The sequence below is a fragment of the Podarcis tiliguerta genome, assembly GCF_965153285.1.
Source record: "Podarcis tiliguerta genome assembly, chromosome: 7".
NCBI lineage: Eukaryota > Metazoa > Chordata > Lepidosauria > Squamata > Lacertidae > Podarcis > Podarcis tiliguerta.
Window position 1 is genome coordinate 19618029 of NC_139540.1, and position 23185 is coordinate 19641213.

General features: G+C 43.1%; 1 protein-coding gene and 1 long non-coding RNA gene across 2 annotated transcripts in view; both read left to right on the forward strand.

The window, feature by feature from the left end:
• Positions 1 to 23185, forward strand: part of NUDCD1 (NudC domain containing 1) — a 56805-nt gene that overhangs the window by 28175 nt on the left and 5445 nt on the right. Inside the window, exons 7-8 of the mRNA XM_083450578.1 lie at positions 4264 to 4408; positions 15281 to 15406. Of these exons, the coding sequence (XP_083306704.1) occupies positions 4264 to 4408; positions 15281 to 15406 (271 nt within the window). The remainder of the gene's footprint in view (positions 1 to 4263; positions 4409 to 15280; positions 15407 to 23185) is intronic.
• LOC310682269 lies at positions 9825 to 12933 on the forward strand. The gene is made up of 2 exons (XR_014513831.1): positions 9825 to 10173; positions 10550 to 12933. It is a non-coding gene; the product is annotated as an uncharacterized lncRNA (long non-coding RNA).

Here is a 23185-nt window from a genome sequence, read left to right on the forward strand (position 1 = left end):
CCGCAAAGCTAATTAAGACATTTGCAAGGATCATTTTTGACAACAAATGTGTTTCAAGTTTTTCCTCTGACTTAAGTGTTTGAAAACAAAGGCCTGGTATGGGCTACATTTGGCGCTCTATTTTTAGAAATGGAGATAAGTGCAGCTGATCCAATCTTCCAGATTCCTTTTCTTTTTCCTCCCGTAAAGCTTTTTAAAATACTGCTTTTGCTTATGTCCCTTTGCTTTTCCACCCCTACCTTCTAATAGGCAAAAAAAAAAAAAAGTTTAACAGATGTTTCTGCATAGGAGAAGGGGAGGTTGGAAGGGCCATATAGAGCCCATGTGTTGTATGCAGCAGGTCCCAGATTCAAGCCCATCATAGCTTTGAGAACAGCGCACTTAGCCAGGTGGCCTTGGTTGAACTAGAGATCAAAAGGAAGTACATATTTGAAACATATCTGCTTCAGACCATGCTCAGAGACATAATCTTTTGCATGCACTTTGGAAAGCCGCATTTAAAATCAATGGCTGTTTCCAGAGCTTCTTTTGCAGCCATAACACTCCTATCCTGAGAAGACCTGTGTAATCCTGGTGTTTTTGGGTGAAGACAACAGCTTTGGTTGTCCACCCAAAATAGGTTGGAGTTCCTCCACTTCTTTTCCTAGGAAGAAAGCACCGGCTGCTTTCCAAATAAGCATGGTTGTGACCAGGGTGCACACTCCGTTTAGAACTTGCAAGTGTCGGAAAGATAAACATGATATTTATCATTACTCATATTGCAGTAGTTAAGAGTTCTGGCTAGGATGCCAGGGTCTGTTCTGCACACAGAACAGAGCTCTCCCTCTGTAGCCTCTGTTGCCCCCCAAGAATTAATCCCTGAAGACTGGGGAACTGCATGGGATGTGGCGCAACACTCTTCTTGCTACACACATAACCTGGCAGAGGAACAGGAGTGATGGTCCCAGCAAAAACCAGAAACTTCTGTGCACAGATTTGCCTCCTACTTGGCACAACAGCACCTTAGCACTGAAACAACTTTTTGGCGTGGTTATTAAATATATATATAATTATAGTGTGGAATATACTATGACACGGTAGACATGCTAATTAGTAGTATTCTCCATTTTCCAACAGCCTCCTAGAGCAGGTAACACACCGTACTCAAATCTTCATTGTCCCCAGTTTGACAATGCCTTCTTTAAAAAATAGAAGATGCATACTACGTAAATGTTACCTTTAGACAGTACACTCTCATGGTAAAGATTGAGAGGACAGGAGTTATGAACTTCTGGATACTATAGCAGTGGCTTCCCTGCTGTTCCACATGGAAGATGGTTTCCATCAAGGTAGGTTTGACACTTGAACCTGTAATAGATCTTAGCACTCAGACCTGCAGATCATCTTAGCACAGGCATAGGCAAACTCAGCCCTCCAGATATTTTGAGACTACTATTCCCATCATCCCTGACCACTGGTTCTGTTAGCTAGGGATGATGGGAGTTGTAGTCCCAAAACATCTGGAGGGTCAAGTTTGCCTGTGCCTGTCTTAGCACCTGCTAAGTTACAAATCAGGGAAATGAGAAATGCTAACAGCACTTATAGTCATACATCTTAAGACAGAGAACTCATAAAATGTTGCAATGAAATGATACCACTTCAGCTGTGCACGTGGACACCACGTGTTTGAAAGTGCTTCTGCATCAAAATCATGCAAACAAAGCAAGTTGGGCCATGCATATGTATGAGTGTAAACTTAATTTGCATCATCTTCCCTTTAAAAAAAGAAAAGAGAATGAAGCTGGGTTCGTTCATTTGTACACACAATGTTTGCAGCACAAATTACCTTCTACATTATATATCTACTAATTTAAGAATCTGTGTACCGCCCTTCACCACATGGCCACTGGATAGATTATAACTTGTCAGAATATACACGTACAATGAGATACAGCGAAATTGGATGTACTTAAGTGGATGTAATTAAAAACTCAATTTAAAAAATTGACCTTCCAGATTCAGATTGTAAGCCGGCACATTTTGCCTCCTGACGCAGAGCCGTCCATCTGTGTGGCATCTGGAGGCAAACCCATTACTTTGCCAGTTCAGTTAAGGGAGTATGTTGTTTGAGGGAGGATATTGATGAAGAGCACCCTAGTGGTAGGCCAAATATTAGTGACCTCTGGCCCCACTATGTTAATTGATCAGAGTGTTTTTGCTAGAGAGATTGTGTGTATTTATCATTTTGATATTTCATATATACAGTGGTACCTCAGGTTACAGACGCTTCAGGTTACAGATGCTTCAGGTTATAGACTCCACTAACCCAGAAATAGTACCTCGTGTTAATAACTTTACCTCAGGATGAGAACAGAAATCGTGCGGTGGCTCAGCAGCAGGAGGCCCCATTAGCTAAAGTGGTGCTTCAGGTTAAGAACAGACCTCCAGAACGAATTAAGTTCTTAACCCAAGGTACCACTGTATTTTAAACTGTTGAACTAGCCCAGTTGTGTATGCCTGGTGGTCTTCCAAGGAGCGTACACTTCACTTTTCTGTGTCTCGATTAATCTTTATTAACGTTAGCGCTTATGGAAGACTTGGTGGTATGTACAACTGCATTTTTAAGTAACAGACATTACACTGCCCTTCAAAACTAATAGTCTTCCGAATATGGCTTCCATTGGTTGCAAATATGTGTTGTTGTATGTTAATAACCAATATATGTTTAGAAACATGCATACAATTGAAATCATAATACAAGAACCTGTTGATATATGTCTGATGCAATAAAATTAAGATACCAACCCAAAAACCAGTAACCCAGCAACATACAAGAAAAGCTTTCAGTTATAAGCCAAGGAGAAGAAATGGTTTAGTGACACTAACTCGTTAGGATACCTTGTTCAGAGACATCATCTCTGAATACCAGTTAATGGAGGCAAACAGCAAAGGAAGTCTATTGCTTTGGGGCCTGCTAGAATCACCAGGGTGGCCACTAATGGAAACAAGGCGCCTGATTTGATAGCTTGTCTTCATTTCTCATATTTAGTAATTCGTCTAGAATGCAGATACAACCAATAAGGGACTGGAAAGCGTTTTTAGTGGGGAGGATCTGATGGTGTAAGGAATTCAACTTGGGGGCAGTTTGGCAGCTAACTCCGGCTAAGAGAGGTCAATTTGATTATCTGTTTTCATCTTGTTTTCATAATTGGTTTGGAATTGCTCCGGAATATCTCAGTAATAGTACCAGTCGTGCCACATCTGCGTCTTACCCATTTGAATTTTTTCCACCTTCAGTGCAGCTTTCATTGGATAGTTAATGCAATATTTAGAAGAAGAGTGACCTTTTAATAATGGGTATGGGGAAGGAAGGAATGATTGGCTAATCTAAATTATGAATTTACAAAGCCAGAGTGGCTTAGTAATTATTAGCTTGTGATTAAGTGCCAAAGTGAAGTATTAATTCTTCAGCACTAAACAAGTTACTTCCCTGCGAGTTCCACAATATGAATTTATCATGTAAGAGTGGAGTACATTGAGAGAGGCAAACTCTCTAAATGGGGGATTTGTTATGTTTATATGGCTCCTCTTCTTTGCTGAATGCAATCTAGAGAATATTTCCTCCCCCGTTTTTATAAATTAAAAGGCCGCTTGCTGCATTGAGCCCTGGATTCCAGCAACTTTGGCAAGGTCCAAGGGACAGCCATATGGCCTTCTGACAGAGGACGGTATAATATCAATCTAACTTATATGTACAATTTGGAAACAGATCTACAAGGATTGCTGGAAGTAGGAGGTCAGAATAGAATGGAGAGAACTGCCTTTAACTCTTTCATTATGCGTGGTTCCAAGTGTCAATTTAAAAGCTTTCCTACAATTTTCTAGCTAGCTAGTACATGAGCCTCTTGCAGGTTTCCTGTTAAAGTCAAACTGCTTTGGCATCTTGGGGACAAAATCATTTTACTATGGAAGTAACAAAGCCATTGTGCATAAATTCCAAATTCTCCCATGTAAATCAGGAACCTTGTGCAAGTGGTGCAATGTTGCTCTTGCTTTATTTCAGGTGAATCTCCCTTTCACTGCAGCCCGCAAAGTTCCCTATCTAGATTTTGATGAAGATTTGGGGGGCATAGGTGGGGGAAGTACATGTGTGTAGGTGGGGAGGGACAGGGAAATATAGTATGAGCTGCCTTTCCACTCCTTCAATGCTGGATGCTACCTGATACTGATAACTTTGTCTCATGCATCAAATTTACCAATATTCATCTATTTATCTCTTTGCAGCTTGGAGATTTTCCTGATTAAGAAGGAAGTGGGACCTTCGTGGCCAGAACTGATTGTTGGTGACTCTCGGGGGGAGTATGTCATGGATCCAGCCAAGAGTGCCGCAATAGCTGAACGTCTGACACATCTAACCTCTGATGAAATGGTAAAGAGAACTCTTTTGATTCTTAGAGGGAAATCAGTCTTATCAAATTGCAGCAGAATCTTTTAAGTCAATCTCACTGAAGCAAGTCCCATAAGTCAATGTAACTTACTACCTAGCACGCATGTGGATGGACAACCTGCAGCCCTCTGCTAGTGCCCCTGACCGCTGCTAAATTTCACTAGCTGAAGGCTGAGAGGACTGCAGCTGCAATGGGGAGCAGGGGGGAGGCACACAGGAAGAGTCACCCCTTTCTGCCTTCTCTCTGCTTAAAGTGGGGGCCCGCAAGGGCCCTGTGGGAGGTTAGGCTTGGGACATTTCCTAATCTGGGGCAGGGCCCATTCCTAGCTGGAATCTCTGCCCCTGGTTACCCAGTGGGACCCTAGATATTCAACACTGGCTGACACTCATGGTGGGCGTTTGTTTAGCAGTTGTGTGGTTTGTCCTGAAAGCTCTGAGCAACTGTTTGGTGGGTTGGGAGGAGTGTTGCTCTCTTCCTGGGTCTGTCCTTCAGTGCAGTGGGGAGAGGTTGTGTGTGTGTGTGTGTGTGTGTGTGTGTGTATGAGAGAGAGAGAGAGAGAGAGAGAGAGAGAATGTTTGTATGCATGTTCCCGGGATGTGGCCCTTGAACACCCATCTACTGTTGCCCTTTATGCTTTGAGCAAACCAGGACAAGGTTGTTATGATGAACAGTTAAACTGCTAAAAACACCAATGCCACATTGAGTTCCCACTCCTTGGCTGGGTGTCATTGTTTTGCTTTTCACCCCAATCTCCAGTGGCAGATCAACAATGTGGAGTGCTGGTGGGAACACTTGACAGCACCCATTTGCTTAATTATATGTTATGGCCAAAGCTGGGGAAGCTTTCAGTTTTCAGCAGCACCAACACATTTCTTACCGCATCTAGTTCAACCCGCAAACGCTTGGTAAAGGCTCACGTCTGCCTATGTCTGAATTGGTGATAGGGTGGTATAGTACAGCAATGGATTCATAGACGTATTTAGCTCTGAGAAGCCTGCACTGATTTCACTGTTGAAAGACTCGTGTATAGGCAGGTGGTTGGGCTGTGTGGTGGCTGACCATATTATGGCTCAATTGTTACCCTGATGACGGTACTTTCTTCAGTATATTTACTTCCTCAAAAAAGAGAGAGAGAGAGAGAGAGAGAGATGACAACAGTAATTTAAAGCATCCATTTCCAAGGCTCTAGGCTCTGCTATCACAGTGATTAGAGTGGCGTCCCAGGGCACCTTTCAAAGGCTAACAAATGCCTTGTGACGCTAAGCTTTTGTGGGCTGAAGCTCTTTTCAACAGCTTCAGAAGATACTGAGATAGCATGCCTTCCGATATTTCACAGCTGATAATAGGGCCATTTTTTGTCCAAGATCCTTATTTCCATGCACTGCTTGTCTCTTCCACATCCAGGGAGGCACAGGAGGAGTCAGGTACACATAGCTTATCTATGAAACTGAGTCTAGGAAGTACATCAGGAACAGAAATCTGTACATGATGTTACTTGAACAAGAAAAGCCAACACCCATGTTTTCAAATCTATTCCTTCTTCACGCACAGGCATGCATATAAAGGGTAGTTTTTTTTAAAAAAAAAAAATCTTTATTTATTTTGACTGAAAGTTTGATAATGTGCTACAAATTCATAGGAAGTGTTATTTAATATGCTTTTTGTCTGAGATGTATCTTCATATTTGTTATAATGTTTCAACTTAATCTTCTAGGATTCAAAATATTCTTGCAAACAACTGAGATGCTGTAGTGCGTTATTTGTGCTACAATAATGTGCAAATTTTTGAGCTAGACTTGAGCTAGACCTCTTCATAATAGCCAGTGTTTCATGAATGAGCTTTTATGTGGAAGCACCTGTAGTGCGCACACTCTCCCCACTGATATGTGTTGTCTATCTTACGTTTTCAACGCATGCTAAAGACTTTCAGCTAAACCTTCCTAGTGTAGCTGTTGGTCATGCATTTTATTCTATCTTAAGAGTCACTGGAAGATTCGAATAATTGTGGGATCTTTTGCCTCAACCCCAAGGCCTGTCTAAAAGTCAGGTAGTTGTTTATTTCCTTGACATCTGATGGGAGGGCGTTCCACAGGGCAGGTGCCACTACTGAGAAGGCCTTCTGCCTGGTTCACTGTAACCTCACATCTTGCAGTGAGGGAACTGCCAGAAGGCCCTCAGTGCTGGACCTCAGTGTCTGGGCTGAATGATGAGAGTGGAGATGTTTCTTCATGTATACTGAGGCAACACTTTTGAGCAGGCATAGGCAAACTTGGCCCTCTAGATGTTTTGGGACTACAACTCCCATCATCCCTAGGTAACAGGACCAGTGGTCAGGGATGATGGGAATTGTAGTCTCAAAACAACTCGAGGGCCGAGTTTGCTTTTGAGGCAACACTTGCCTGCCTTCCCCTTCTGTGCTGCCTTTTCCTTCTCTGTTTCTCTCTGCTGCCTTCACTTTCCCTCTGTATCCAATCTCCCTCACCTGCTTGTTTCTGTGTTTCACTGGGCTGCTCCACTTAACCTGTTCTCCAAAATTTCCCTTCTTGGGACCTGCTATTGATGCTCGACTAGCTGCCCTTTGGTCCTCTGGCTGGTTGAATGTTTCTTCCTTCACCACCACAGTGCCCTAACACTTCTGATCCTCCCAGTTCTCCTTCTGGGCAGATCACGGAGCTGTGATACCATTACAGTGCCTCCAGCAGCAGTTTTTATTTTGGTTGTTGTCATTGTATATATATATGATCCTTTTGTACACCGCTTCAAGGTTTTTTGGATGTTAGGCTGTCTACAGAGATTTTAAATAATAATCTAAAAAAAGCAAACTGTTGTACCTGCAAAAAAAATTCTTGGTAAAGAAGATAAATTACCTTTATTATGTTTTTAAAGAGTGGAAAATTTGCCTAGCTCATTCACAAATCAAATGCATGGCAAGAAACGTACCTCATTAGGTTGCACAAAGCAACTTTTCATACCCGTCAGCAAGGGAATAATTAGACAAGCCACTTTTTTCTTAAAATACTCTTTCGTATAATTGTATCACATAAGTGGCAGGCATTATCATACTGGAGGAATCTGTACAGGCCTTGATTTTGTAACAAATAGACTGATTAAGAATTACGTGTTTAAAACTGGGCCCAGTCAGCTGAAATTAGCCAGCCATTACTGTCTCCATCACCAATGCCATCCCCACACGTACTAACTACCTACCAAGAAGATAGGGGTGGGAAGGGGAATTCACACAGTTGTCTTTGGGCTTTGAAATCTCAGCCCCACCAAAAGAAAAGAAGAAGCCGGATGAAACAATAAATGATATGAGAAAATGTTCTCTTGAGGATGATTTGTACCTGAAAAAAATATTTGGACTGTTACCGTTTAAGTAGCTTACTGGGAAATTTTATATTGCCTGCTGGAACACAATGTTAGTACCAGTAAACACCACAGGAATTGGTGTGTGTGTGCGTGTTTTTAGAACAAAAAGCATACTGTACAGTGGTACCTCGGGTTAAGAACTTAATTCGTTCTGGAGGTCCATTCTTAACCTGAAATTGTTCTTAACCTGAGGTACCACTTTAGCTAATGGGGCCTCCCGCTGCCCCCGCCTCATCCTGAACAAAGTTCTTAACCTGAGGTACTATTTCTGGGTTAGTGGAATCTGTAACCTGAGGCGTCTGTAACCCAAGGTACCACTGTAATTAAAATTGTTTTGTTTGTGAGAATGGTACAGAACGGCCATCAATTAAATATGTGTTAACTTTTTAGAAACAAATTAATAGTGAATCATATTTGTAAATGTAGTGCACCATTTATTTCATTTTGTGCTGCACATACTGTGCCTGGAGAACAATTAAACAGCTCACAATAATAAGACCATTAAACAGCTAAAATGTGAGATGTCAGATCTATGCTTTTGTTCACTCTCTTAACTTATAATATGCATTTGTTTCAGTATCCCTCCACCCAAAAAAACGCTCCCAAACCCCAAGTCTATATATGCAAGGCTATAATAACTTTGCTGCAATTCTATTCAAGATCTGTTTGTGTTTTAGGAAGTCCCAATTACTTTGTATGACCTACTTAGGACCAAGCATGCTTTGACTTGGATTGCAGGACTCTCTGCACCTGAAGAATCATTTAAAAGTTACCAAGAGAAAATGCAGAGAATATGATGCTGCGACGCCGCTGTTGAGTAGGTCTCATTGCCTCATTGCATCAGCTGCTCCTGAAGTCTTATAATCAATAGGATTAAATGCTGCTCCCTGTGCTCAAGTCACTCAAATCCCCTTCATTTTCAGTCTTAACCTTCATAATAATTTTCTAAGCACCCCACCTTGCTCTGGATTTTACAGAGTGAACTTTTCTAATCCCAGGTTTTAAGTGTATACTTTTGTTACGGCGGGAGGCCGCATCCTCTCAAGGTACCATGCACCGTGGTGTGTTATCTCAGGTTTCAGCACAGTGGTGGAACTACGATAAAATTCTGTTTCTTATCTTGGTTATGAAAGAATCTCTCATCCCAGCTCTGAAGAAGCCTGTGATGATTGACATCCACTATGGTGATAATCCTTGAAAGCAAGAATCTTTAAATAGATTGATTAGCCCTGTGGAAAAACAAATGCACCTTTCAGAGTAATTATGGTTAGTTTTTAACCTTGTTAGTCATGGTTAGTTTTTAACCTTGTTTACCAACCCTATTATAGGGACGCGGGTGGCACTGTGGGTTAAACCACAGAGCCTAGGACTTGCCGATCAGAAGGTTGGCGGTTCGAATCCCCGCAACGGCGTGAGCTCCCGTTGCTCGGTCCCTGCTCCTGCCAACCTAGCAGTTTGAAAGCACGTCAAAGTGCAAGTAGGTAGATAGGTACCTGTTATGCCTATCAGCATGGTTGCTCGAGAGCGAACAGGCAAGAGCCCCACTGGTCTTTTCAAAGGCTTTATTATTGGTGCAAAAACATTTACAGTGCAGAACGCCTCAATTCCATGTCTTGCTCAGTCACTAGCAGAATCTGAGAGTGGGCGGTCCTTAAACTTTCCCCAGCAGAGTAGTCTCTCGACCCCTATCTGACGCCTGCCCTCTCTGCGCGAAAACCTACTGTGCAAGGAGGGCTTGGGTAAAGGGGGACCTGCTCCCGCCCCCCCCCCCCCCCGCTTTGCTCATGCACGGTGTCTTGGCTCTTCCTTGCATCCTCTGAGCCCTGCATCTCTTCCCCACTAGAGGCGGGGCTTCCCTCCTCTGCTGAGGAAGTGCTGCTTTCCACGATCTTTGGAGGCTCCCTGTAATCCAGCTGCCCTTCCACCTCTCGCCTCTGAGCTGATGGCAGTTCCCTGACAGTACCGCTCCTGTGGGAAGGTAAGCGGCTTTTCTGTGCGCTGCTCTGGTTTGCCAGAAGCTGCTTAGTCATGCTGGCCACATGACCCAGAAGCTGTATGCCGGCTCCCTCGGCCATTAAAGCGAGATGAGCACCGCAACCCCAGAGTCGGCCACGACTGGACCTAATGGTCAGGGGTCCCTTTACCTTTACCTTACCAACGCTATTTAAGATCCCAAGCATACTATGAAGATAAAGTTTAGCTCAGCCTTTGCCAACCTGGCGCCCTCCAGATGTTTGAGATGACAGGGTCGTGCCTGCTAGGGTTGATAGGAATTGTCACCCAAAACTTCTGGATAGCAATAGATTGGTAAAAGCTGATTAGCTTGTCAAGCTAAGTCTATTGGAATTTGACCTTTTATCTAGTCGTGCTAAGGGACGTGGGTGGCGCTGTGGGTAAAACCTCGGCACCTAGGACTTGCTGATCGCATGGTCGGCGGTTTGAATCCCCGTGGCAGGGTGCGCTCCCGTCGTTTGGTCCCAGCGCCTGCCAACCTAGCAGTTCGAAAGCACCTCCAGGTGCAAGTAGATAAATAGGGACCGCTTACCAGCGGGAAGGTAAACGGCGTTCCGTGTGCTGCGCTGGCTCGCCAGATGCAGCTTGTCACGCTGGCCACGTGACCCGGAAGTGTCTGCGGACAGCGCTGGCTCCCGGCCTCTAGAGTGAGATGAGCGCACAACCCCAGAGTCTGGCAAGACTGGCCCGTACGGGCAGGGGTACCTTTACCTTTACCTTTACTAGTTGTGCTGCTTTAGTGACAATGGAATCTGCTGCTTTCCTTTTCTGGTTTCTTTTTCTTCTTTTTTTAAAGAGCGTTTCCCCTAACAAATGAGTCATTTAAATTTCAAAGATTTTAATATTAAAAACATTTCAGAAGTCTCAATGTAAGAACCTCAGATTCATATTTTTTTGCCTTTATAACTACAGTGGTACCTCGGGTTACATATGCTTCAGGTTACATACGCTTCAAGTTACAGACTCCGCTAACCCAGAAATAGTTCTTCAGGTTAAGAACTTTGCTTCAGGATGAGAACAGAAATCGTTCTCCGGCGGCGCAGCAGCAGCAGGAGGCCCCATTAGCTAACGTGGTGCTTCAGGTTAAGAACAGTTTCAGGTTAAGTACGGACCTCCGGAACGAATTAAGTAATTAACCCGAGGTACCACTATATCTAGGAAACCGTGGTTGAAATCTGTTACATATCCTTCACATTGTTTCACTCGGGGGGCGGAGAGGAGAGAAAAACCTAATGTTGGATTCATAATACCTTTGACCAAGGTTTCACTTCTGTGAACCATAAAAATTTAGACATGGAAAATGTTTGGTCTTGTGAATTAAAAGCAATGAATCTAGGGCAAATGGTTTCTGCGCTGCTGAGCATTATTTCTCAGCAGAGGCCCTGCATCCCAGTAGCTAGTCTAGTGTATTAAAATAATAAGGAAAATGGCATAGTGTTGCTTTTCCTAAGCACATCTTCCAAATTCTGTTTAAACTGTCAAACACATCCTGAAAAAAATTCTATTCCACCAGGCTTATGCCTGCAATTAAAAATACATCTTCCCATGATAGTTGATGAACTCTGATTTTATACACACACACACACACTAAATCGCTTTCATATTTTAAAATGATATATATATAAAATATTCATATATGGATAAAAGTAAATTCTGCTTTCAGCTTTTGATTTGCTCTTTCTAGTCTCAGTCAAGTGTTTATCCCCTTTAAGAGAAATCAGTTTTCATTTGGGAGTAACTGAGAATGGTGCAGCAAGCCCTCTTCCAGTAAATGCAAGTTTCCCAGTAAGTCAATATCCTCTTTTATCTCTTTGTATTTCTTTAGAATACTTGTTGTTGTTGTTTAGTCGTGTCCGACTCTTCGTGACCCCATGGACCAGAGCACGCCAGGCACTTCTGTCTTCCACTGTCTCCCGCAGTTTGGTCAGGCTCATGTTTGTAGCTTCAAGAACACTGTCCAACCATCTTGTCCTCTGTCGTCCCCTTCTCCTTGTGCCCTCCATCTTTCCCAACATCAGGGTCTTTTCCAGGGATTCTTCTCATGAGGTGGCCAAAGTACTGGAGCCTCAGCTTCATGATCTGTCCTTCCAGTGAGCACTCAGGGCTAATTTCCTTCAGAATGGAGAGGTTTGATCTTCTTGCAGTCCATGGGACTCTCAAGAGTCTCCTCCAGCACCATAATTCAAAAGCATCAATTCTTCGGCAATCAGCCTTCTTTATGGTCCAGCTCTCACTTCCATACATCACTACTGGGAAAACCATGGCTTTATACGGACCTTTGTTGGCAAGGTGATGTCTCTGCTTTTTAAGATGCTGTCTAGGTTTGCCATCGCCTTTCTCCCAAGGAGCAGGCGTCTTTTAATTTTGTGACTGCTGTCACCATCTGCAGTGATCAAAAAGCCCAAGAAAGTAAAATCTCTCACTGCCTCCATTTCTTCCCCTTCTATTTGCCAGGAGGTGATGGGCCCAGTGGCCATGATCTTTGGTTTTTTGATGTTGAGCTTCAGACCGTATTTTGCACTCTCCTCTTTCACCCTCATTAAAAGGTTCTTTAATTCCTCCTCACTTTCTGCCATCAAGGTTGTGTCATCTGCATATCTGAGGTTGTTGATATTTCTTCCGGCGATCTTAATTCCGGCTTAGGATTCATCCAGCCCACCCTTTCGCATGATGAATTCTGCATATAAGTTAAATAAGCAGGGAGACAATATACAGCCTTGCCGTACTCCTTTCCCAATTTTGAACCAATCAGTTGTTCCATAGCCAGTTCTAACTATAGCTTCTTGTCCCACATAGAGATTTCTCAGGAGACAGATGAAGTGATCAGGCACTCCCATTTCTTTAAGAACTTGCCATAGTTTGCTGTGGTCGACACAGTCAAAGGCTTTTGCATAGTCAATGAAGCAGAAATAGATGTCTTTCTGGAACTCTCTAGCTTTCTCCATAATCCAGCGCATGTTTGCAATTTGGTCTCTGGTTCCTCTGCCCCTTTGAAATCCAGCTTGCACTTCTGGGACTCGGTCCACATACTGCTTAAGCCTGCCTTGTAGAATTTTAAGCATAACCTACATCCTGCTTTATACGCCCAAGAAGCTCTCCAATGCTATTTAGCAAAAAAACAAAATTCAAAAATCAAAATTGCACTCAAATTGAGTGCAGGAACAAAGAATATATGGTGTCCATATGGAACCTGGATAGTTTTGCTTCTGGCATTCCTGTGCTTAAAGATGAAGATTCCTGGCTTGTTTACATGACCCTTGAATATTCAGTCAAGGGTAGCATGGCAACTGGCAAATTGCACACAACTCCAGGGAACTAATTTTTATTCATCTTGCCTGTTCATGAACAAGCTAAAATGTCGGCTTTTCTTGTTACCCATTTTTGTCAGCTTCCAAAGTGAATGTATTGCTGGAGCATATAAATGCCAACCCAACTTAAAATTCTCAAGCCGATTTGTTATATTCCTCATTCATTTTACAGTTGATTTGACCTCTGCCTGTGGCAGTATTGCTCATTTACACAATGCAGTATTTGTTCCCGGTTCACAAATTGCTTTATCGTCTTACTTGTCCTTGCGTAGGGCCTGTGCGTGTGGTTTTTCCGTTGTACAGATGGCCAGCCCTAGAAGTCGTAGAAGCCTCCCACTCTGAGCAGTTGTGATTTCAAAGATTCACTGGGAGCACTGAGTAATTTGTGTTCAGTTCCTCCATAGTGAAAATAGTGTCCTTGAAACTTGTGATAGAATCATAGAATTGTAGAGTTCGAAGGGACCATGAGGATCATCTAGTCGAACCCCCTGTAATGTAGGAATATGCAGCTGTCCCTTATGGGAATTGAACCTGCAACCTTGGCATTCTTAGCACCATGCTTTTGTTAGAATTTCTAATCTATAATTGCAGTCATAGGATTGTTGTCTTTCACATGACGGTATATGTTTTGACTCCACAAAGTGGGAAGTGACGGAGACAGGATGTTTGTGTTACTGTGTTCCGTGAAGTGGGACGATTGTCCTTTGTTCTTTTTCTCTTTGCTGTCTGATGCTAGAGAGAGAGGGAGCCATGTTGCAGTGCTCCGTGTGTGTTTATATGTAAATAAAGTAGATTAGCCAAAATGCTGAGTTGCTGAGGTCTGTCACGTGCATGATGCGCAAACTCTGCGGATCTCTAAGTGTGCCGGTGTCAGTTGGCATCAGTCGCTGTGATGTTCGGGCTGAAGAAAGCTGATGAAGCTCCCAAATGATCGACCAGGAGGGAGAGAACATGCCAGTCGGGCATGTGTCTCTTCCAGGGTCCTACTTGAGTGTAGGCTGAACTCCTAACAGCTCTAACCAACTGAGCTATCCAGGCAGCATAGCTGTTACATTTTCTTGTGCTAAAGGCACATTCAAATATGTACAGCTAGCATGTTATGTGAAGAATTAATTGCTGTCTCAGCTGCGGTACGCGCTATTCCAAAAGTTCAAGAAGACCTTGTTTGAACTACCTTTGAAATATTTTATACAGTACATATTGTATTGCATTTGTGGGTATTTGCGCTTCAAGACCCCCCAAGCCACTCCAGAAGAATAAAGACACAAGGACACAGAATTTAGGTTAATGTTAATGGGCAAAATTTAGGCCACAACTTCATTGGTTACAAAATGTGTGTGGTATTGGCTTAGGCACTGGCATCAACAGACTACAGTGGCACCTCAGGTTACATACACTTCAGATTACAGACGCTTGAGGTGACAGACTCCGCTAACCCAAAAATAGTACCTCGGGTTAAGATCTTTGCTTCAGGATGAGAACAGAAATCGTGCTCTGGCGGCATGGCAGCAGCAGGAGGCCCGATTAGCTAAAGTAGTGCTTCAGGTTAAGAACGGACCTCCGGAACAAATTAAGTGCCGTATTTTTCGCCCTATAAGACGCACCAGACCACAAGACGCACCTAGTTTTTGGAGGAGGAAAACAAGAAAAAAAAATTATGAATCTCAGAAGCCAGAACAACAAGAGGGATCGCTGCGCAGTGAAAGCAGCAATCCCTCTTGCTGTTCTGGCTTCTGGGATAGCTGCACAGCCTGCATTCGCTCCATAAGACGCACACACATTTCCCCTTACTTTTTAGGAAGGAAAAAGTGAGTCTCATAGAGCAAAAAATACGGTACTTAGCCCGAGGTACCACTGTATATATCTGACTCCTGCCCGCCTTGCAGGAAGTCTGGAAGGGTAAACCACCAGCAGGGGGAGCCCCGTTGATGCAGATCAAGTCGAGCCCCCCTGGGTTCCTGCTGGGGTCGTGGCATGGCCCTAGTTTGTTTGAACTACCTTTGAAATATTTGATACAGTACATATTGTATTGCATTAGTGGCTATTTATCATATTAGTTTTACTGTGTGGCTATTTCCCCCACTCACCCATTTTTCAGTTGTGTAACCTTTATATGCCCTTGGAATGCCTAAAAATCTAAATGATATTATTTTTTCCATTTAGAATCCAGACCCTAACAAAGAGAACCCTCCGTGCAATGCCCAGGAGCTGGAAGAATGCGACATTTTCCTCGAAGACAGCACAAGTCTGTGCAGATTTGATGGTAACACCTTCAATGTCACCCATGTGGTAAGCATAAGATAATAATCTTGATAATAAGCATTTCTTAATTGCTTGCCTACCAGCAGAGAACTGGATTGCAATGTCTGATATTATTAGTCCTCCACCACCTACCTGCCAGGGCTGGACTCCGCTCATCAGGAAAGATGATCTTCAAACAGGCTCAACACGTAGTTTGGTCTGTGTTGTAGAATAACGTAATGTACATGCAAGTTGTGTAAGAGATACTAAAAGGCAGATTGTCCTTGAATATAAAGACACTGCTTGTGGCATTGTCCTCTCTTAGCTGCTATGTTTTGTTCCGTTGTAAAGCATATTGGTAAGTTTCTCCTTATTTCTGTGTACAAGATTTGAAAAACTTACCATTCTGAAAATGTATTTATTTGCATAGTTTATATACTGCACATTCCATGTAGGTTTATGGTCTCAGGGGCCTGAAAGTGGTTGGTGCTGTTTGTGGCAGGGAGGTGAATGGGAGAGAGGGAGAGAGAGAGAGAGAGAGAGAGGCCGGCCAAGCCTTTCATCCCTCTGCAAAGGGGAGAGAAGGGCGAAAAAGGTTATTCCTAGCTTGACTGCTGCGCAAGTCGTATTGATGCATCTGGCAGCTTCTCTGCTACAGTTGTTTCAACTGTTTATAATGGATGTGTGTGTGTGGTGGTGATGATGATGATGATGATGATGATCGGGGGCGAGATGTGCCTGGGAGGGGAGGAGCTGGAGAGTTCGGGGGGTCATTTGCCATGGTTTAGGGTAGGGCAGGCTTCCTCAACCTCGGCCCTCCAGATGTTTTTGGCCTACAACTCCCATGATCCCTAGCTAGCAGGGCCAGTGGTCAGGGATGCTGGGAATTGTAGTCTCAAAACATCTGGAGGGCTGAGATTGAGGAAGCCTGGGATAGGGGCAGGTAGGGAAGGCCAGGTAAAGGGCATATGACACAGGCACTTAATGGCTGTGTCATGTGCCAACCCCACCACCTGGGGAATTGTGGTTGTCCTATCAGCCAGCCATGGGGCCTGCAGCTGCTGCTGTTGAATGTCAGGTCAGCTCTGAATAAGATCTCCCTCATCCATGATCCTGATTGTGGATGAGTTTGCTGATCTGGTCTATATTACTGAAACCTGGGTGGGTGAGCAGAGTGAAAAATATATAGAAGAAGTCAAAGCAGCTGTAGAATTGGGGGCTTGCATAACCTGTTTTACCTGTCCCTTCTCGCTATAGGCTGCCCCATTCAGCCTGATTTGGTGGAGCATTTGGGGCAGCCTAGTGGAGATGGATGATAGGGGAATTAGCTTAACCTTCCATCCAACCCTTTATGTTTATTTCATTGGTTGAATTTATGGCACAGGTTTCCACACTGGACTTCTTAAAACAGCTTTTGCATCAAGTCTTTGTAGGAAGCATTCAGAATGGCTATTAGCTGATCTTTGAGTTTTAGCAGTGATTTAGCATTTGAAGTCGCCGATGACGAGATCCCATTTCCAGATGCTAGATATACAAATCTGTTTTTTAAAAAAATATGTATATATCATGCATCAGTTCTTCTGTTATCACTTCAAACACTAACTTAAGGAGAGACAAAGTCATATTTTTGATCTCATTGGCAAACTTACTATCTCCTACATCATGCCAAGATATGGCATATGCCCCCCCCCCACTTCCTCCAAGATTGAAAATTCTCAGAGATAGTAAGGCAATTCTTTATTTTTATGGGCTGTTACTTTTCTGGGATTTGCTACTTTATGCCTTGGCCAATGGAGCCATGCATCTTCCCTTTATTAGTATTATTTATCTGCTTACTGCCAGTCTCAAGATATGAGCTCAACCAATCAAGTTATCTGTCTTTCATTCACTTTAGCTGCTCTTGAAGAGGATTTTCTTTTCCTTCTCTTTCTTGACTCCTTTTGTCCAGGGCAAGTAGTGCACCTTTACAGCCCAGTACTTTAGAGATGTACCGCTTTCAGGAAATTAATCAGTCTTTTGTGCACTATTAGGTTTGAAATTTTCTAAATAAAGTAGATTTGATAAATAAAGTAGATTTGATGTCCACAGTTCTTTGTATAATAGTCCATTGTAATATCGTTCTTCTAGTTTTGATTTTTCAGTGCACTTTCTCTCCTCCTTTATTAAATAGTTGCGTGTGAAGATAACAGCTCATCTTGTTTGCATCTAAGCCAAAAGGTTGCTGCCATTCATTATTTAAAAAACAAAAAAACTCGTAGAAATCACTTCACTGTGACAGCAAAAGAGGAGTGCTAGCATAGATAACAAGCAGTGAATACATGTTCATGAGAAAGGCAAACTCCCCTTTATGCAGTTGTATCAAATAATTACCAGTTGGCAACCAAGGAAGACAGTTCAACGCAAATGGTTTTGTACTTAATGCCTGTTTGTCACATTTGCTCCTTTTGAGCAGGATGCATACAGTTGGTTACTACTGAAACTAGATGGGCAAGACACTGGTATGTAATTATGCCATTTGCTGTGGGGAGAGTAGGAACAAAACTAGAAAACTGCTAGCACATTTGCAAAGCTAAGCAGGGTCTGGTATGGTTTCAAAATGCACATTTTCCTTCCAGAAATAATCCCTAGGAAGAGAAAAGCATGCACTACAGTGTTAGCCTGAACAATTTGCATTCTTCAAGCTGATCTATCTTCCACCCAAAACATGGCAGAACTTAAACTTCTTTCACTAGTATGGGATGATAAATGCATATGAGAAATAAGCACAATGTCTATCTTGCTAGATCAGACCAGAGATGATTTAATCCAGCACTCTGTTGGCCAGCCAGACACTGATGAGCAACATACAATGAATATAACTTCCTGTTTGTCTGTATCATCTAGCAACTGGAAGTAATGCTCTGCTAAATCATTCTGCTTCTTTTTGTAGTCATTGTGGCCAATAGGTGCTAGAAATGTGCTTCTTGAATTTTTCTAGCCCTTGTATGTTTTTGTGTCGTCGTTTCCCCCCACCCCCAAAGCCCACCACATGGTTCTTTTACTTTTTCTTGCTTCTATGATTGGGGTGGTGTGCTTTTTTTCTTTCAATTTCATTTGCTTTTGTTTCTGTGTGTTCATTTGCCACTTGGAGGGCGTATATAGTATTTGGAACAACATCCCCATAGAGATTGGTTGTCTGAGATCAGGTGCCACTCAGCTCCTTTTGCCTCCCTCTATAGAGCAGGCATATTCAACAGGTAGATCATGATCTACTGGTAGATCACTGGACATCTGCGGTAGATCACTGGTAGATCATTGGCTCCCCCCAAAGAAGCTGAACAATTGTGGCTCCCCTAAAAAAAGCTCAACATTTTACTTCCTCTCTGAAAAACTCAACAACTTTGACCCGACCCCCAAATTGGGCCTTCCTCCTTCCTAAAAAAAAACCTCAAAAACTTTGACCTCAACCCCAAAAAAGGGAGTAGATCACTGCCAGTTTTTAACTCTGCGAGTAGATTGCAGTCTCTTGGGAGTTGGTCACCGCTGCTCTAGAGCATTGCTTTAAAATAAGCTTTCACATATTGCAACTTGCCAGTCATCTATGGAAGCCCAGGAAAGGGTCAATTAGACACCCTGTGTCTGCTGTCTGCCTGGGCCTGCAAAACCAAGGGCATTCTCAAGCACCTGAGAAGCCAAACCAAGCAGCTGATAGCTCATCAATCACAAACTGCCAGAAGCTTGACAATGCAGCTTATCTTGGTGGGTTTTGTTTCAAAGTTCCTCTGTACCATCTCCCCGCCTCACTTGTGTGTTTTTGTTTTGTTTTTCCATTTTAAGCATCAGCAGCCAGGTCTTGTTGCGGGCCCCAGCTCTTCATTGCCTCAATTTTTCTAGGTGTCCACGCAGCTCATTCTGCCCGATAAGAGTTGACCTTTGGAAGCAGCAATACAAATAGACAACTTTAGCAGATAGACGTGCTGCATGAAGATTTGCCACCCCAAGGCTTATCCAAGCTCGGATCGTCTGCATTAGCTGCCCATGCTTTGAATGCTGCTTGAATCCAAGAACAGCCCTGAATGTCGGGCATTATGCATAGTTGCACAGAGGCAGCCACTGCTCAAAGCAGTCTGCATTTTACTTTGAAATTAACTGCTCTCAAGAGTATCAGTGAATTTGGAAACTTCTAATGTGATTCAGACAGGGATTCTTGGTGCAGGGTTCCTGCACAGACAGAAAAGTGCAGTTAGCTGTTGCCAGCTACTATTGATGTTAATTAACAATTAAATGTATTCTTTCTATATAAAAACAGAGATGCATATTATTTTTGCCTCTAGAATATAGGCGTGGCTGAATCTAATCAACATGCTAGATAGCATTATCTTAGAATCATAGAATCATAGAGTTGGAAGAGACCACAAGGACCATCGAGTCCAACCCCCTGCCAAGCAGGAAACACCATCAGAGCACTCCTGACATATGGTTGTCAAGCCTCTGCTTAAAGACGTCCAAAGAAGGAGACTCCACCACACTCCTTGGCAGCAAATTCCACTGTCGAACAGCTCTTACTGTCAGGTCAGGAAGTTCTTCCTAATGTTTAGGTGGAATCTTCTTTCTTGTAGTTTGGATCCATTGCTCCGTGTCCGCTTCTCTGGAGCAGCAGAAAACAACCTTTCTCCCTCCTCTATGTGACATCCTTTTATATATTTGAACATGGCTATCATATCACCCCTTAACCTCCTCTTCTCCAGGCTAATTTTCTCCAGGCTTCTCCATCTTGTTTGGGTGTGTTTAATCTTTGCATGCAAGGTAATGTAACCAGTGTTTTTTTTGAGGCACAGGACTACTGTAATGTGAATTCATCTTGTCTGGCCCAAAAAAAAATCCACAACCGATACATCTCTTTTGTCAGAGATGAAGGGAAATAGCTGCCATTAGTGTCTCTTTATGTTCTTTTCTGCTTCTCCGAGTAATCAATGGGTTGGTATCGACTGCTTCTATTTTCTTTTTGTGCCTCAAAAATAATTGCCATCTTGCAAACTGTAATTATTTTTTTGCAGACTAGTTTAGAATATCAGTAAGCTTGTCCTCTCTGCCTTGCGGGGCTTTTCTATATTTTAAAGTTACTGGGTAAACTAGGTGCCTTTAGCTAATTTTTGGCTGATAAATTTCAAAGCAAGCAACTCTTCTCTCCTGTCTGTTGATGAGGGAGAGGGATCTCTTTTTCTACTATCCCTTGATGCAGATTCTCTTCCCACTCCACAATATTCTGCAATCTCTTGCCCATTTGGGTCCAAGTTCCTACCTCCATAATGTACATTGAACACAGGAACCAAGGCAGTCATTGACTACGCTCAGTAGTATGGTGCTGTTACTTGTGCAAAAATTGCTTGGGCAGTCATGGTTGTGGAGAAGGACCTGGCTTTCAATCTGTTGCACGATAAGGTGAGGAGAGGTGGTCAAGAATGGTGTGTCTTGTAATCCACCAACAACTGGAGGGTCACAGTTGTTCGCTTACAGTACAGAACAAATTTCAGTGTCATAATAATAACAACAGCAACAACAACAACAATTTATTTATACCCCGCTCATCCAGTTGGGTTTCCCCAGCCACTCTGGGCAGCTCCCAGCGGAATACTAATACTAATAATAATAATGATGATGATGATGATGATAAAGCTATAAAACATCAAACATTAAAAACTTCCCTAAACAGAGCTGCCTTCGGATGTCTTCTAAAAGTCAGATAGTTGTTTATTTCCTTGACACAATGGAAGGGCATTCCACAGGGCGGGCGTCACCACCAAGAAGGCCCTCTGCCTGGTTCCCTGTAACTTCACGTCTCGCAGTGAGGGAACCACCAGAAGGCCTTCGGAGCTGGACCTCAGTGTCCAGGCTCAACAATGGGGGTGGAGACGCTCCTTCAGGTATACTGGGCCGAGGCCGTATAGGGCTTTAAAGCTCAGCACCAACACTTTGAATTGTGCTTGGAAATGTACTGGGAGCCAATGTAGGTACAGTGGTACCTCAGTTTAAGAACAGCTCTGTTTACAAACTATTTGGTATATGAACTCCACAAAACCAGAAGTAGTGTTCCAGTTCGTGAACTGTACCTCAGTCTACGAACGGAAGCCGAATGGTGGAAGGGCACCGGCGGCGGGAGGCCTCATTAGGGAAAGCATGTCTTGGTTTAAGAATGGACTTCCGGAACAGATTAATTTTGTAAACCGAGGTACCACTGCATTTCATTGTAGATACCCCTCCAAATGTCCAGGTCTCGGAAGTCAACAACTGCAAGATTCTATGGTTGCCTAATTCCTGACAAAAGTTCTTCCATTTTAGAAACAATAAGTTACCCACCAGTGAGAAAATATTGCTAATCTCGTGCAGTTTCCTCTCTTGTTACTCCTTAAGCCTAAAACTGATACTGCAGGGAGGGAGTTGTGTGAAGGGGGCATCACACAGTTACCATGAGTAGCACCGTGTTGCCTGCCCTGACTTGGACATCCATGTAGACTGCTTGCCAGGAAGAAGCCTTTGCACAAATAGCTGTTCACTCAGACTTCTTCACTGCATGCAGTTGGCGTTAACTTGTGCATGCCCAGACCCTCCCAGTGTCCATTTTGAATGACAAAGAATAATCCTTGGGACCAACCTGCGGCTGCCCGAGAAAGCTAGCCGTTCTCTAACCCTCTTGTGAGCACCAGGGTGAGTGGGTAGGTGCATGTTTCAGAGGCAGCCTCATTATGGAATTTTCTCAAAAGAAGCTTGGCAGGTTGCCTCTGGTTTTATCTTTAAGTAGCAAAAAGCTTTCTGTTCCAGTAGGTGCCGGGGAGAGTAAGTGGAATTGATTTTGGAGGGTCTGTCATGTGCTGCTAGTATGCTGTTTTATGCTTTTCTGATCAGGGGCTTTTCATCTCTCTTTAGATACTGTGTTGGGCTTTTTCTTCTTCTTTTTTCTTGTGAGGTTCCCAGAAGGTTCAGGGAACCATATGGTAGGAAACAAATCTCAAAACAAATTGAATGCATGCACAAGAAACATGTCTATCCTGAAGGCTGTCTAGCAGAGAAGCATCTTTGTGTCCCGCCTCCCATCTATACTGGGTTAATTTAATGTTTATCAGTATGTAGCATATTTTAGCCAACCACCTGTCTGGATTGCACTTCATCACCCCTTCATATGGGCTCCAGTTGGGTAGCTTAAGGTTCTCATGCACACACAATAGAATCAGGCGCAATAGAATCAGGGAAGCCAAATTACAGGGAACCAGGCAGAGGGCCTTCTCGGTAGTGGCACCCGCCCTGTGGAACGCCCTCCCACCAGATGTCAAAGAGAAAAACAAACTACCAGACTTTTAGAAGACATCTGAAGGCAGCCCTGTTTAGGGAAGCTTTTAATGTTTGACAGACTATTGTATTTTAATATTTTGTTGGAAACCACCCAGAGTGGCTGGGAAAACCCAGCCAGATGGGCAGGGTATAAATAAATTATTATTATTATTATTATTATTATTACTACTACTACTACTAAAGTAATGTATTCATTAGGTTTGCCTTATTTCATTAGGAACTATAATGAACCATGAGAATCCCAGTAAGAGAGACATCTTCTTGATCTTAACTTGTGTGGGGAGTGTGTACATTCAAAGATACTGGGTAGAAGGAGAAAAGGGCGGGGGGAAGAGGGAAATAATATTAATAACAGTAATCTGTTTTGAATTAGTCCATGGAGAAGCTTACGTTTCTCTACGGCCTTCCATTCTGGTGTTCCTAATGCAGAGTTGGATTAGAAGTAATGTGGATTCAGGCATTATTTATTCAAGGGAGTCAGCATATGATATTAGAATCTGC